Source organism: Trichechus manatus, unplaced genomic scaffold (genome assembly GCF_000243295.1).
Source record: "Trichechus manatus latirostris isolate Lorelei unplaced genomic scaffold, TriManLat1.0 scaffold00057, whole genome shotgun sequence".
NCBI classification, from domain to species: domain Eukaryota; kingdom Metazoa; phylum Chordata; class Mammalia; order Sirenia; family Trichechidae; genus Trichechus; species Trichechus manatus.
The window spans coordinates 12,282,879-12,299,603 of record NW_004443993.1 but is presented as its reverse complement, the minus strand read 5'-3'; the positions used below and the strand labels follow the sequence as shown (position 1 = coordinate 12,299,603).

The window sequence follows — 16,725 nt, the reverse complement described above, 5'->3', positions numbered from 1 at the left end:
ATCATTAACGAAAGAGAAGATACTGTTCACAAGGAGAATACTGCTCTGAAGATAATGTGAGTCGTTTAAACGGAGACCACCAACGAACAGTCAGCCTTGTGGGGAGAGGGAGGGCAGAAACGGAAATGCAGTGTGAGAAGGCTCCCCGCAGGAATGTATTTTGTAATCAATTAACTGGGTCTGATGATTAGAGGGGGTTATTGTGTGGATTCATCTAAATCTGTCTGCAGGAGTTGGGGAAGTGGGGCCCAAGTACATGGTTGTAAACAGAATAACTGCGGGGAGGCAGAAGAATCCAAATTTGAATATTGACAGCAAAAATCCTGATCATACGTTGAAGTGTCAATTCAATGGAGTTTTACGATATCAAATCTGTTTCAATGAACTTAATAGGAAATCAGTAATGATAGGTTCCGAGAGCAAACTAGGAAATATGTTTTCCCTTAAAATTCATCCAGGAGAATACATTTTTTAGTGCAAATGTTGACGTAATACCGGCAGACGTCCCTGGGTGGCCCCACAGTCCCATCCGACACTGACCCCGGGGACCCCAGGCCCTTCTGTCCCCGCCTAGTCGCCCCTCCTGCTCTGGACGAGGAATGAGTCCCCTGGAAGCTGAGTCTTGAGTTTCTGCACGCACCTGTGTCCCGCGTCCTGGAGGAGACGCAGGAGGCCCCAGAGCTGCGCGGAGACGCGGGTGCCCGCCCGGGGCCGGAGAGCCAGTGTCTAAAAAAATGCGGGCATCCTGGGGGCGGGGGCGGGAGGAAGTCACGCCCACTCAGCCACGCCTCTTCCGCCCTCCTGTCACTCAGCCTCCCGGTGGTGGGAACGCTTGGGGCAGTGTCCAATCAGGGGCTCAGGGGGCGGAACTGCGAACACTGCCCAATCGGAAACTTGGAGAGCGTCTGGCGGAGCGTCGGTTTGCAAGCCTGCTCTACCTCGTTTCTCTGCGCCTCGGCTCGGAGATCTAGGCTTCCCTGGCTGGCGCGGCCCGAGGTGTCGTGTCCTCGCGGACAGGACGCCGGGAGATCTGCGGAAGTCGGACATGGTGAGCGTGGGGCCGGGTGTTCCAGATGGGGCGAGGGGACGGCCGGCTCGAAATGGCTGGAAGCGGCGGTGCGCGCGGCCCCGGGTGAAGACGCCCTCACCCTGAGGGACCGACCGCAGGAGAAGGACCGGTCCCCGGGGCGCGGAGGGGACGCCGGAGTCTCTGAGGGAAAGCGGCCCGGGACTCGCTGATGAGAGAGACTCAGTCCCCAGGCGGGCGCAGTGGGGACACTGGGACCTCAGGGTCTGCGGGCTCTCCTCACGGGGGACAGGTGAGGCCATCGGGGACTGGGGAGGTGGACACGGCTGGCAGAGGGTCACCGGGGACTGAGGGGAAGTGGACACAGCGGGGAGGTCACCGGGGACTGAGAGAAGGTGGATACGCGGGGAGAGGGTCACCGGGGACTGTGAGGGGAGGTGGACAAGCAGGCGGAGAGTCACCGAGGACTGAGGGGAGGTGGACATGGCTGGGAGAGGGTCACGAGGGACTGGTGGGAGGTGGACACGGCGGGGAGAGGGTCAGCGGGGACTGTGAGGGGAAGTGAGCGCTCTAAGGAGAGGGTCACCGGGGACTGAGGCGAGGTGGACACAGAAAGGAGAGGGTCAACGGGGACTGAGGGGAGGTGGACATGCAGGCGGAGGGTTCCTAGGGACTGAGGAGAGGTGGACACGCCTGAGGAGAGGGTCATCAGAGATTGTGAGGGGCAAGTGGACACACCCGGAGAAAGGTCACCAGGGACAGTGAGGGGAAGTGGACATGGAGGGGAGAGTGTCACCAGGGAGTGTAAGGGGAGGTGGACACACCGGGAAAGTGTCACTGGGGACTGTGAGGGGAGGTGGACACACCTGAGGAGAGGGTCACCAGGGATCTTGAGGGCAAGTGGACACGCCCAGGGAAAGGTCACCAGGGAATGGGAGGGGAAGTGGATATGCCCTGGGAGAGGTCACCATGGACTGTGATGGGGAGGTGGACATGCAGGCGGAGGGTCACTGGGGACTGAGGGGAAGCGGATTCGCCCAGGGAGAGGTTTACTGGGGACTGAGGGAAGGTGGACACACTGACATAGGGCCACCAGTGTTTGGGAGGGGTTGTGGACACGCCCGGTTAAGGGTCACTGTGGACTGTTTGGGGAGATAAACATGCCTGGTGAGAGGGTTACCTGAAAATCAAAGACAAGCACAGACCACATGGGTCCAAGTGTTGTTGAGGACTGTGGATAGACTTGGAGCAGCCACTGCGAACATGGGGACAGTGGGGAGTGATGGGTGCAGGCAGCAGAGGTTTTATAGGCACCGAGGAACGGAGTTTTTAACTCTTGGGTAATTCCAGATTTCAAGCTGTGGTGGAGGTTGAGGGGACCTACTTAAACAATCACCATGAGATGATATTTGAACCTCAAGCCTTGAGCAAACTGGTTTTTTTAAGTCACCTTTAAGTCCAAAAGTAGCCTCGCCTACTTAGTAAAAGAATATTTTGCCTTGGGCATCGTGCTCTTCTAAAAGAATTGTCTTTGTGCTGTTTCAAGAACAGAAATCCCAAAGGTCAAAATTCAAGCCCTGTTTTAGGTTAAATAGTCTTGAAAGAGATGCAGCCAGAATGCTCATTATAAGCGAGGATGGCAAGACTTTGTCTCACATACTTTGGGCATGTTATCAGGAGGGACCAGTCCTTGGAGAAGGACATCATGCTTGGTAAAACAGAGGGTCAGCGAAAAAGAGGAAGACCCTCAAGGAGACGGATTGACACAGTGGCTGCAACAATGGGCTCAAGCATAACAACGATCGTGAGGGTGGCACAGGACCGGGCAGTGTTTCGTTCTGTTGTACATGGCGTAGCGTGAGTCAGAACCGACTTGACAGCACTTAGCAACAACATTCAGAAGCCGTGAAACCAATGAAAGTCCAATGTGGTCTTCCCGGAGACACCCCCACCCCGCAGGTGGCCCCGCCTACAAAGAACCATCCACAATGTGCCGAAGAAGCTATGGCGCGTTGGAGGGGAGATACACATGCCAGTGTGCTTGAGGCATTTTGTCCTTTTTGAGGTTGTAATTGTTGCCTTGAGGCTGTTTCCTGGCGGTTGGTTTGGATTTGGCCTGCACAGAGGAGGTGGAGTCAGAGTGTAATTGTGCAAGTTGAGAAAATCTGCGAAGGTTGGATTTAGAGAAGACTCCATTTGGGTCCGACTCCTAGGGAAAGGGTTTATGGGTTTCAGCATTTATTTTGGGCAGAACCTTAAACTGACTCAGTTGAAAGTTTCCCACCAGTGAAAAGTGAGGCCCTGAAGGAGGGATGTTTCCCACTATGAGGAGGGCAGTGAAATCCTCTGGCTGCTCAGGTTTCCCACTTAACACCTAGTAGTAAGCCATCCCCAGTGTATAACCTTCTGAATGGGGAGTTTCCTTGGGAACGGTGGTGATGTAGGGTGCTTATCTGAGCTAGGTCCCTTTTGTTTCCTTTATAGAATTTTGCTGCCGTATAACTCCAATTTGCCCAAGCATTTAAGAATTTTATACCTTATTAAACTGTGTATGATTTTTATTTCGTTGGTTGAAAATCTGAGTGGATTGAGTGACAAGGTCTTTGGAAGCCAAGAGGATTCTGGAAATAAAATGACACTTGATTTGTTGAATAGGAAACTTAATAACAGACATCCTACATTGAGTTTAAGTTTTGTCTTATCCAAGAAACCAAATATTAACCATAAAAAGCTGACCCAAACTGCAAAATCCTGCCAGAAACTGGCTTACAGCAATGTAAATTTGTCTTATCATGCTATAAAAGGATAATTGTCAAACCGTTACCTTCTAATTTAAATCTCAAAAAGTCTCATGGCTTCAGATAGGTAGATGGCCAAATTATTAGCAGCCTGGCCAAAAGTAACTTGTTAGTAGCTGATCTCAGTAAAGGGAGGAAGTCATGGTTCGGTCGATCTCGTTAAGATTAGCCAATGGCTGATCTTCTAAATTTCTCCCTCCTCTTCTCTTTATAAGCCTCATTATACCTACCTTCTTTGAGCCATTTGCTTTTTCTGGAATCAAAATTGTGTCCTAGTAGAATCACTGGACCAATGCTCCAATAAATATTAAAACAAAAATTTTATTGAAGGAATAATTTGATTCTGCAGAAGAACACGTGACATTCAATTCAACTGCAACAGGTGTTCTCCTTTGTAGGCAGAACAATAAAGGATTTAACAGGCAGTGTAAACAAATGTAACAAGTTCACTTCAAAGCAGTTTCAGAGGAAGGGAGGAAAATTTACAAGGGGTGATTAATTATAAACTTTCTTAACATCAATTTCTAGTCTAACAAATTTCTCATTCTTGATACAGTTTGACCAAGGCAATATTTCTAAAAAGAAACGTATAAACATTCTTGATATGGAGGTTTAGTGATGTATTGCAGGCCGAGTCAACTTAATTGGGGTCCTTGAATATAAATCGACCATTAGTTAGGAAAGAGTAAAGATTAGATCAGCTCTAAATCTAAGCCTTTTAAAATGTGAAAGCTGCTTATTCAGGTAAAAGGGAGAAGGAGATAAAGCCCAGGCTTCTGCTGCGGAAATTCCCTGAAAGTAGTTGAGACGAAGAGTTTATTTACATAAGTTAAGGCCTGAATCTGTGTGCTCTTAGGTTACAGACAGTCAAAACCTTCTTTATTCTCACAAACTTAGTTTCTATCTAGTTACCCATTTAAGAAGACTTAGTAGATTGCAGTGGAAAAATCTCAATGAGTGAAAATTAATTTGAGAGTGAGAACAGGGATAAAGTCTGAAAGTTATTTGTAGGTTCTAACTTTATTTAATTGATCCGTGAGATGCCTTCTCTGGGGCCAGCTGTGTACACATTCTTAATAAGCACTTAAAAAAAAAAATCCCTTGTGGTCGAGTCGATTCCGACTCATAGTGACCCTATAGGACAGAGTAGAACTGCCCTATAGGATTTCCAAGGAATGGCTGGTGGACTTAAACTGCCGACCTTTTGGTTAGCAGCTGAGCTCTTAACCCTTGTGCCACCAGTGCTCCTAACAAGCACTAGACATTTGTTTTTCAAGCAGTAAAACCTTGACGAAGGCTAAATTTTTTTTAGAAGAGTAGCCGTGAAATTCTCAGTTAAATTCAGAATGTAAAAAAAAGAGAAAACCTGTTGCTGTCGAGTCGATTCTGACTCATAGTGACCCTATAGGACAGAGTAGAACTGCCCCATAGGGTTTCCAAGGAGTAGCTGGTAGATTTGAACTGCCCACCGTTTGGTTAGCAGCTGAGCTTTTAACCACGGCACCACCAGGGTTCCAAATTCAGAATGCAATATATAATTTTAGTTCTGAAATCACCTAATTCAGATATGCCAACACCTCAGATTTAAAAAATCCACACACATTGGTCTCCCTATATGCATATAGAATTAACTGCTCTGAATAAACATTAGGTTCAAATTTTGGTGAGTTTTGATTATTTTTACCAGATCAATGATAAGTTTAAATTATAATCATATAAACGCTCATGGCCTCACCACCCAGGTAAAGAAATAGATCTTGAGTGGGTGTTCTTTTCTCATTCGTGTGCCTCCCTAGTCTCATCTCCCTCTCGACCACTGTCCTGATTCTATTTGTTATTCTTTATACCTTTACCCTCTTATTTATTACCAAGCAGTATTTTACTTAATTTTGCCTTTTTCGAACTTTCAATAAATGAAGACTGTATTACCATCAATATGGAGTCCTTGGATGGTGCCAACTGTTAACGTGCTTGGCTGCTAACTAAAAGGCTGGAAGTGTCCACCTAGAGGCACCTTAGATGAAAGGCCTGGTGATCTACTTCTGAAAAGTCAGCCATTGAAAACCCTATGAAGCACAGTTCTACTCTGAGGTATAGTTTCGTCTTTCACATTAAATCTACAATGGCATTGAGTTGATAGGAAGAAGATTCATTTTTTCCCTGTGATAACCATTTATCTCTGTGCCAGGGTGTAAAATGTTCATTTCTTCCCCTGTCTGGCAACGTCTACTGTGTTATAGATTCACATACCATAAATGTTGCTGTTGTTAGGTGCTGTCGAGTTGCTTCTGACTCATAGCGACCTTATGTAGAACAGAATGAAACACTGCTTGGTCCTGCACCATCATCATGGTCGTTTTTATGCTTGAGCCCATTGTTGCAGCCACTGTGTCAGTCCATCTCGTTGAGGATCTTCCTCTTTTTTGCTGACCCTCTGTTTTACCAAGCATGATGTCCTTCTCCAGGGACTGATCCCTCCTGATAACATGTTTGAAGTATGTGAGACGAAGTCTTGCCGTCCTCACTTCTAAAGAGCATTCTGGCTGTACTTCTTCCAAGACAGGTTTGTTCATTCTTTTGGCAGTCCATGGTGTATTCAGTATTCTTCTCCAACACAATAGTTCAAAGTCATCAATTCTTCTTCAGTCTTCCTTATTCATTGCCCAGCTTTTGCATGTATATGAGGCGATTGAAAACACAATGACTTAGGTCAGAAGTACCTTAGTCTTTAAAGTGACATCTTTGCTTTTTAACATTTTTAAATAGGTCTTTTGCAGCAGATATGCCCAATGCAATGCATTGTTTTGATTTCCTGACTGCTGCTTCCATGGGCGTAGATTGTGTATCCCAGTAAAATGAAATCCTTGACAACTTCAATCTTTTCTCCATTTATCATGATGTTGCTTATTGATCCAGTTGTGAGGATTTTTGTTTTCTTTATGTTAAGGTGTAATCCATACTGAAGGCTGTGGTCTTTGATCTTCATCAGTGAGTGCTTCAAGTCCTCACTGCTTTCAGCAAGCAAGGTTGTCTCATCTGCATACCACAGGTTGTTAATGAGTCCTCTTCCAATCCTGATGCCCCGATCTTCTTCATATAGTCCAGCTTCTTGGAATATTTGCTCAGCATACAGACTGAATAAGTATGGTGAAAGGATACAAACCTGATGCACACCTTTCCTGACTTTAAACCACACAGTATCTCCTTGTTTTGTTTGAACAACTTCCTCTTGATCTATGTACAGGTTCCTCATGAGCACAATTGTTTTGGAATTCTCATTCTTCACAATGTTATCCATAATTTGTTATGATCCACACAGTTGAATGCCTTTGCATAGTCAATAAAACACAGGTAAACCATCTTTCTAGTATTCTCTGCTTTTATCCAGGATCCATCTTACATCAGCAATGATCTCCCTGGTCCCACGTCCTTTTCTAAATCCAGCTTGAATTTCTGGCAGCTCCCTGTTGATGTACTGCTGCAACCGCTTTTGAGTGATCATCAGCAAAATTTTATTTGTGTGTGATATTAATGATATTGTTTGATAATTTCCACATTCGATTGGATCACCTTTCTTTGGAATAGGCATAAATATGGATCTCTTCCAGTCAGTTGACCAGGTAGCTGTCTTTGAAATTTCTTGGCATAGAGAGTCAGCACTTCCAGCGCTGCATCTGCTCACTGAAACATCTCAGTTGGCATTCTGTCAGTTCCTGGAGCCTTGTTTTTTGCCAATGTCTTCAGTGCAACTTGGACCTCTTTCTTCAGTACCATCGGTTCCTGGTCATATGCTGCTTCCTGAAATGGTTGAATGTCGACCAGTTCTTTTTGGTATAGTGACTCTGTGTATTCCTTCCATCTTCTTTTGATGCTGCCTGTGTCGTTCAGTATTTTGCCCATAGAATCCTTCACTATTGCAACTCGAGAAATGACTTTTTCTTCAGCTCTTTCAGCTTGAAAAATGCTGAACATTTTCTTCTCTTTTGGTTTTCTAACTCCAGGTCTTTTCACATGTCATCATAATACTTTGTCTTCTTGAGCTGCCCTTTGAAATCTTCCGTTCAGCTTTTACTTCATCATTTCTTTTGTTTTCTTTAGCTACTCTAAGTTCAAGAGCAAGTTTCAGAGTCTTCTGACACGCATTTTTTTCTTTTCTTTCTTTCCTGTCTTTTTAATGACCTCTTTCTTCATGTATGATGTCCTTAATGTCATTCCATACCTTGTCTGGTCTTTGGTCATTAGTGTTCAATACATCAAATCTTTTCTTGAGATTGCCTCTAATTTCTGGTGGGATATACTCATAAATAGGTGAGGCTATCTCAGAAGTTTTTGTTCTTTTCCATTGGTCTATTTGTCCATCCCTCTCCTAATACCATACTGTCCTAAACACTGTGGATTTAAAAGCACTTTGAATTAAGGTGTTGGTGAAGAATGTTGAATATACCGTAGATTGCCAGAAGAATGAACAAACCTGTCTTGGAAGAAGTACAGTCAGAATGCTCTTTGGAAGCAAGGATGGTGAGACTTCTTCGCATGTACTTTGGACATGTTATCAGGTGAGACCAGTCCCTGGAGAAGGACATCATGCTTGATAAAGTAGAGGTCTGCAAAAAAGAAGACCCTCAATGAGATGGATTGACACAGTGGCTACAACAGTGGGTTCAAACATAGCAACGATTGTGAGGATGGCGCAGGACTGGGCAGTATTTCATTCTGTTGTACATAGGGTCACTATGAGTCAAAACCAACTCGACACCACCAACAAGATAATGATTGAATTGAACAGATAGATAAATTTAAGGAAAATTGATTTAGTCACAAAGGTCACAGTTGCTACATAGATTTCCTTCAATTTTCTTTTACTTTTATCAGCTTTAGTAAAGCTTTAAAAAATTATTTAGGCTGTAACAGCTACATCTCTGAATGGACTCCCTTGACACAATGTGTCACTGAATATGAAATGCACTATCTGTTTTATACACAAGTGAAAACTAGAAAAAGAAACAGCAATCTATGACACAATGCTACAGTCTCATTGAGGGTAAGGTGAAGTCCGATTTCTGCAGGGGTTAAAGGTGAATACATATACATTTTCCTATTGATGCTGTACAGTTAGATTACCTATTTAACCACCATGGGTTTTCCAGGCATATTTTTCATATGTGCTGCTTTTACACTTTTTAATCCCTTCCTTTTAATTTCTTTGGGATCATATTTTTGTCTTTTTACCCAATGGGGTTGACTCTCTTTCCCTGCTACCTACTATAGTGGAGTAGGAATCCCTTCTTCCTAGCCGATACATATTTCATTTTTTCTTTAAATTTCAAGAATCATACTTCTTGTTCAGATGATCTCCGATTTTTTTCATACTTACTTGCCTTCATTTCATGGGTGTGGTGTCCTCCTCCCCTATTTATATTGATTAGGAATGTTTTCTTCTCTCTGTTGACATCACCTTAGGCTTCATTAGGGTCGGACCCTTCAGTGACTATCTCTTCTCTAATTCTGGCACTTGGTTATTGATTTGAGAGCCCCTGCTGGCCTGGAAAATTCTACGAAAACCAAATGTTCCTTATACTTGACAGGTCTCATGGTGTCCACACCGTTCTGGGAGAAAACTGTGTCTCTGCCTCTTCTGGGTCTGAGGGGAGCAGCCTAGGCCCTGTGACTCTGCTTCCTCCACCTGAGACTTGGTTCAATCGGGCAGCATCAGCAACGTACCCTAAGTGTCGCAACACTCCAACATTCTGGTTCTAGTTCTATGTGTCTGATAAGAAAACAATATCTGAGCAGAGTGTTTATACCCAGTGTTATCTGAATGATAATTTTACTTATCATTCTTTACCCTAGCCTAGAATGTGAGCTATATCTCAGGAATAATAATGATTTTAATGATGTAAACATACATATTTATCAATCATTATCGTCTCACGTCATGTTTTCAACGTACTTACCGTCCCTGAGTATATTGTATTTTATTGCCTTAATGATTATCTCCCATAAGAATGCCAGATCCCTGTGGTTCAGGAATCCTGTGACTTGAGTACAGTGTTCCAGGCCGGCAGCCTCCCCATGCTCCTGCACGCACTGAGGAGATGGTGCCTTGTTGTAACAATATGTGGGATCTTTTAGGACTCAGTGGTCTTGGAGGACGTGGCTGTGAACTTCACCCGGGAAGAGTGGGCTTTGCTGAATGCTGCTCAGAAGAACCTCTACAAAGAAGTGATGCTGGAAACCTTCCAGAACATGGCCTCAGTAGGTAACGATGGCATCTTTCGTTTAATCACTCTTTTAGGGAACAAATATATCTTCCATGTGGTCTTTTTTTATTTGGTCTGAGAAATGGAAATGTGTTGGAAAAAAGGCAGACACAGTTCCAGCCTCATGGAACTTGAAGTCAGATAGCTTTTCCATGAAAACAGAGTTTTATATATTAAATTGACTTTTTATTTCTTTTGGTTAAAATCTCAAGTTCACCTAAGTTTATAAGTTTAGGCATTCTCTCCCGTATCACAAAGCACAGAGAGAAGCTTTGTGGTTTTCACCCTGCGAGAGTTCTTCTATAACTAATACACATTTGACGTGGTCATTTTGCTGCGGTTGAACCTACTTTTATCCATCTTCAGTTGCCCAGAAGACCAAAGCATGGAAATGCTTCTTGCCCTTCACCGTCCTCCCTCGTCATTAGCTTTTCTCCATGAGCAGGGTGTCAGCCACGCATACCCATGCCATCCTTCAGTGAGACCTGTGGGCAGTGGAGGGAGGACTTCTCTAGGGCATCTGTGCATGCGAGCACCAGGAAGACAAGGGTCCTTGAGAGGAACAGGGCTTGGACAAAGGAATTATATTTGGAAATATCAAGTAGAAAAATAAATTAGTCTTTGAGAAGGATGAAGTTTATTTTGGGGATAAGTGTTCCCATAGATGTCTAGTAGAATGTAGTTTATCTTGGCTTCCTTCTTTCACTTTTCATCTGTTCTCATGTTTCTCTTCTTCTCAGGGAAAGACTTTCCTATTTCCTTTTTTAAAGGTAGCATTTGGGCATATGCATTTTTCTCAATTCCTCCCTACTTCACTTTTTTGAAAATATCCTCTTTATATCAACGCCAGTGTCTATCATTTTGGAAGTATTTTGTAGTAGATAGTGTCTGGGTAGCACAAACTGATAACACGCTTGCTGCTAACTGAAAGATTGGAAGTTTGAGTCTACCCATACATACCTCGGAAGAAAGTCGTGGTGATCTACTTCCATAAAATCAATCATTGCAAATCCTATGAATCACAGTTCTACTCTGAGATACATGGGGTCATCATGAGTCGGGTGGACTCTACAGCAGCTGGTTTCATAGTGGACAGGCTGCCGTTTTCCCTATTGTCAAAGTCTTCAGTCTTCCTTTGCTCACATGTCCATAATTCCTTATAAAATTTGTTTCCCTTCTATATTAGTACATGAAAAGAAATTCACAAATGGTCTTTTTTTCTTTCCACCATTTTTTCCCCAAGAAATTATATTGTATTACCAATTTTTGCAGGTAGTTGTGCTCAAATTAAAACCAGAACATCAAGTCCTCAGCAGGGTATTTTTGGGAATGAACTATCCAATGGAGAGAAAATAATAAGTTTCTTAACAAATGATTCCTGGTCCAATTTGGAAGAAAAAGGGAAACTTCATAACATTGAAGATCAGCCCCAAATCCAGGAGACGAATTTGAGGTGAGTGGCACTCACACAAGAGGAAGGAGTATACCAGCAGAGTGTTACACTGTTCTGAAATTAAAGAAAAATATAAACGTAGCTAAACAATTGTGTACTCAGGGAGAATTTTTACAAGACAATATTTTCATATATGTGATGTAGATATTGAGGATCTGAAACATAATTTAGTTGGAAACAGTGGTCAGGAAACCCCATAGTGAGAAAGAGTTTGAAAGCAATGGCTTTATTCAAGCCCTCAGCCAAGGGTTCTGGTTGTTCCACTTTGAAACAATGAAGACAGTGCAGAAAAAATACCCATTCAGTGAGAAAGGCAAATGTGGTCATAATAATCAATCACTTGCCTTTTGTTTTTAGGGAACATGTGAGTGGTCACAGAGGACAGAAAATCCCTTCATGTGAAGTATGTGGAAAAACCTTTAGGCATTCCTCCTCCCTTAAACTACATTTAAGACGGCACAGTGGAGAAAAACCCTATGAATGTAATGAATGTGGGAAAGCTTTCAATTGTCCCACATACTTTCGGGAACATGTGAGAATGCACACTGGAGAGAAACCCTATGAATGTAAGTACTGTTGGAGAGCCTTCAGTTTTTACTCATCCCTTCAAGAACATGAGAGAACGCACACTGGTGAGAAACCCTATAAATGTAAGCAGTGTGGGAAAGCCTTCACTTGTTACTCCTCCCTTCATGGACATGAGAGAATACACAGTAAGCAGAAACCTTATGAATGTAAGCAATGTGGCAAAGCCTTCAGTTGTCCCAAATACTTTCGACAACATGTGAACATGCACAGTGGAGAGAAACCCTATGAATGTAAGCAATGTGGGAAAGTCTACAGTATGTCCACAAACCTTCAACAACATATGATAACACACAGTGCTGAGAGACCATATGAATGTACGCAATGTGGGAAAGCCTTTAGATGGCCTACCTCCTTACGATTACATATGAAAACACACTCTAGTGAGAAACCCTATGAATGTAAGCAGTGTGGGAAAGCCTTCATCTTTCCCTCATGCTTTCAAAGACACGAGAGAACACATAGTAAGGAGAAGCCCTATGAATGTATGCACTGTTGGAAAGCCTACAAATGCCTCAAATCCCTTCAAGGACACCTGAGGAAACACACTGGAGAGCAACCCTCAGAATAGAAAGAATGTAGACAAGCCTTCATTCACCCTTAAAGCTTTGTTGTACATGCAAGAAAACATGTGAGAAAAAACTATGCATGTAAAGAATGGGAAAATCTTCAGGTACAGCAATCCCCTTATTGTATACATGTAAACTCAGAACAGGAAAGAAATCTTTTGTTATACATATGATATTGCTTTTGTTTGTGCCTCATCCTTCGCATGGATCTCTTGTGTATTAATTTCTAGTTTCTGTATCTAATATAAGCATCTAAGATAATATCCCTTTATGTTCCTGGGTGGCACAAATGGTTAAGTGCTAGACTACTAACCGAAAGGTTGGCAGTCCCAATCCACTCAGAGGTGCCTCGGAAGAGAGTCCTGGCAATCTCCTTCCAAAAACCAGCCATTGAAAACCCTATGGAGCACAGTTCTATTCTGAAACACACGGGATGCCATGACTTGGAATCAACTCACCAGCAACTGATTTGGCTTCTATGTACTCTTTCAGCTATACCACATATATTTTGTTATATGAAACTTTAAATAATTGTACAGTTACATAAAACTTGTCTCATTTCCATTATGATGTCTATGGAACTGATTTTTTTGTTTTTGTTTTTTTAATGGGCAACATGGGTGCAATTTTATATAAAGAGTTTTTGATTCCTATTTTGCATTATGTTTCTGATATATAGTCATGATGACACGCGACATTTGATTTGTTTAAATTTATTTTTGATCCACTGTTGACAGATACTGGAATTGGCTGACTCGATATTGATCTTCCCCTTCATTCCTTATTATTAAAACTTGTATCTTCCACATTCGTTTGTTGCTAATTATGTTCCTAGCCAGAATTAATTACTGTGCCAAGATTTTGAAAGAGGACAGCCTGGTCAAACTTATGTTTCTATTTTGAGCTTTGCTCATTATCCTTGACCATAGTTGGAAATCTGACATGATGCATTGAGTTTAGAAGATCTTGTAGCATGAAGATGAAAGCTAGGGTTCTACAGAATTGCACTGTCAACATGGGTAAAGTTGGAAACTACATATTCCTGAGTCTCTTCTGTTTGTGGTTTTGGGTTAAAGTTCACGAGAAAAGAAAGATGCATGAGGTAGTGTTGGAAGGCAGAAGTGAAGAAGCCATTCCTTTCCATTCTGCTGGACAATCAGGAGAGAGAGATGCATAGGAACCCAGTAGCCTAGGTTACAGCACATTTTTTACATCTGACTGTCATTCAATAATAGTCTCAATGGTGGTGGAATAACTAGGAAATGGATAGAAAGAATGGTTGTACAACTTGAAGAATGTAATCAATGTCATTGAATTATACATGTAGAAATTTTTGAATTGGTGTATGTTTTGTTGAACATATTTTCACGACACATACACAAAAACAACACAAAACAAAAAAAAGGCCTCAAACCAAACACCACAGTACTTTCCAGAAGCTCCCGTCAGGGATATTCTTTTGTATTTAGGCACACACTGCTTCATTCACTGACCCCCTTTACCTCCAACTCTTTCATATTACCTGATTTCTGTTGTTAGCACCTTTTTCTTACAATAGTAATTCTGTTTCCTGATTCCACCCCAACAGATTTAAAGGTCTGACAATCTACTTCTGAAAAAATCAGTCACTGCAAACACTATGGAGCACAGTTCTACTCTTAAACACACGGAGCTCCATGAGTCAGAGTCAACCCAGGGGCAACTGGTTTGGTTTTTTGTTTTTATGTTGCCTTTCAGCTATACCTCATGTATTTTATTATAGAAAACTTTGTGCAGTTACTTAAAACTTACCTCATTTCCATTGCAATGTCTTATAGTACCAGACCTTTTTTGTTTATTTGTTTTATATGCAACATGGTATAATTTACTTTTAAAAGTTTTGATTCCTATTTTCCATTATGTTTCTAATATGTAATCATGATGGTATGAAACTTTGGAAATTCTGAAATTTATTTTCTGGTCCACTATTGCAGAGACTGGAATTTTGCTGGCTGGATATCTACCTTCCCCTTCATTATTTATTAAAAGATATATCTTCCTCATTTATTGGTTGTTAGTCGCTGCCACTTCCTATGTTCCTTTATGGAATCTCGCAAGGAATGCTTTTTACCAAACTCCTGAGCTGATTCTCAGTTTGCTTCACCATCTGTTTCCCAAATATGTCCCTTCTGAAGCATGTAAGTACATACAACTGTGAATTCATATGCCCATTCTCAAAATGCTCTACCCCTTGGCACAACCTCAAACAAATTTAATTTAAAAATAACTGAACCCAATGGTACCCTTTGTCTCTCCATCCACATGAAGTGTGTTCTGTGTCCGCCACTTCTCTCAGCTGGCTTTTATCATCGTTAACACTGACTCTTCCCTTGTTGAATTACAGAATTTCTCCTCTTCTCACCCCAGCTGCCTTTCCTCTCAGGCCATGCGTCTCACTGGTCACATCCTCTCCTGGAGAACTTTCACCCTCTGGCTCTTTAGACTCACACGCCTCTGGTTTCTCTCCCAGCTCACTGGCCATTCCTTTTCACTTATTTTGGCAACAGCACATTTGATTAATTTCATTATTTCTGGAGTACTGTGATTTAACCCTGGGCCTGCTTATATTCTTCCTTTACAATCTCTACTTCATTAAAATCAATCTGTACTAAGGCTTTAAATAGTTTTTATACTCATAACGTCTCCAGCTCTCCCTTGCTTCTGGATCACACACTGCTGTGTCCAGCTGCCAATTTGAGATCTCCACTTGGATGAGTCAGATGTCTCTGAAGCTTAACGTGTGCAAACAGGCTTTCAAATCCCATCCCAGGCAATCTACTTCTCACCCTGGTTTCCCCATGTCAGCCAATGGCACCAGCACCCATTCTCTTGAGCAGGACAAAGTTCTGTTAGTCTTGCTAGCTTAATATGCCTGAAAAGGTAGAAAAGGCAATAATGTATTGGTATATTCATTCCTTCAGCTACCACCTGCTATGGAGCTGTGAGTGCACCTCACATTTCCCTGGGGTCTCCATAACATGCAGATTCTGACTGCTCTGTGGGCAGGGTCTGAGGGTGCACTCGGATAGGAAGAGTCAGGCGCATGACCAAGGGCCACTCTGGTGCTGTGTCGATTCAACATTGGAGAGGAAAACAGTGGCCACAGGCTTAGCAGCGGAGTTTAAATTAGGTCAGGGAGATGGACAACAAGCCCCTAAATATGGCAAAGAAAATAGGGGTGTAGATGTCAAGGAGAGACTTCTATAGATCCATTAACAAAAGAGAAGACAAGGCTCACAATGGCAATATTGCTCAGAAGATGATGTGACACCTTTAAATGGAGACCACCAAGGAACAGAGTCAAACTTGTGGGGAGAGGGAGAGCAGAAAGGAAATGGAGTGTGAGAGGGTCCCCTGCAGGGATGTATTTTGCAATTAACTGGTTGGGTCTGAGGATGAGAGAGGGCGGTAGTGTAGACTCATCCAAATCTCTGAGTGCAGGAGCGTGGGATGTGGGGCCCTGCGAAAAGTGACTGTAAACAGAATAACTGCGGGGAAGCAGAAGAATCTAAATTGGGATGTTGACAGGAAAAATCCTGATCATACATAAATTGATACAAATTCAGAGGAGTTTCACAGAAGCAAACTAGAAATGCATCTTTTTTTCACAATTTTTAATTTTTATTTTTCCCATACAAAAATTTATAGATACATAGTTATGTGACTCTAATTGCTCTCCCTCTACTGTGACAGCACACTCCTCCTTTACACTCCTGATTCCCCATGTCCATTCAACCAGCTCCTAAACCTCTCTGCTTTCCTTCCCATCTCACCTCTGGACAGAAGCTTCCCGTTTAGTCTCTTGTATCTACTTGAGCTAAGAGGAACACTCCTCACGAGTATCACTTTACGTCCCACAGTCCAGTATAATCCCTGTCTGAAGAGTTGGCCTTGGAAGTTGTTTTAGTTCTGGGCTGATAGAGAATCCAGGGGCCATGCTTTCCGGGATACCTCCAGTCTCAGTCAGACCATTAAGTCTGTTATTCTTACTGGA

At 42.7% G+C, this 16,725-nt stretch overlaps 2 protein-coding genes across 2 annotated transcripts in view; one reads left to right on the top strand and one right to left on the bottom strand.

The window, feature by feature from the left end:
* Nucleotides 1-11,064: 11,064 nt before the first annotated feature.
* The window catches only part of LOC111818999 (zinc finger protein 555-like), a 52,742-nt gene continuing 47,081 nt past the window's right edge, over nt 11,065-16,725 (bottom strand). Inside the window, exon 4 of the mRNA XM_023733294.1 lies at nt 11,065-11,592. Coding sequence (XP_023589062.1) covers nt 11,583-11,592 — 10 coding nt within the window. The 3' untranslated portion in view covers nt 11,065-11,582. The remainder of the gene's footprint in view (nt 11,593-16,725) is intronic.
* LOC111820935 (zinc finger protein 77-like) lies at nt 11,759-13,954 on the top strand. Its single transcript, XM_023733060.1, has 2 exons — nt 11,759-11,772; nt 11,818-13,954. The coding sequence occupies exons 1-2, from the start codon at nt 11,759-11,761 to the stop codon at nt 12,692-12,694; spliced, it is 891 nt and encodes a 296-aa protein (XP_023588828.1). The 3' UTR covers nt 12,695-13,954.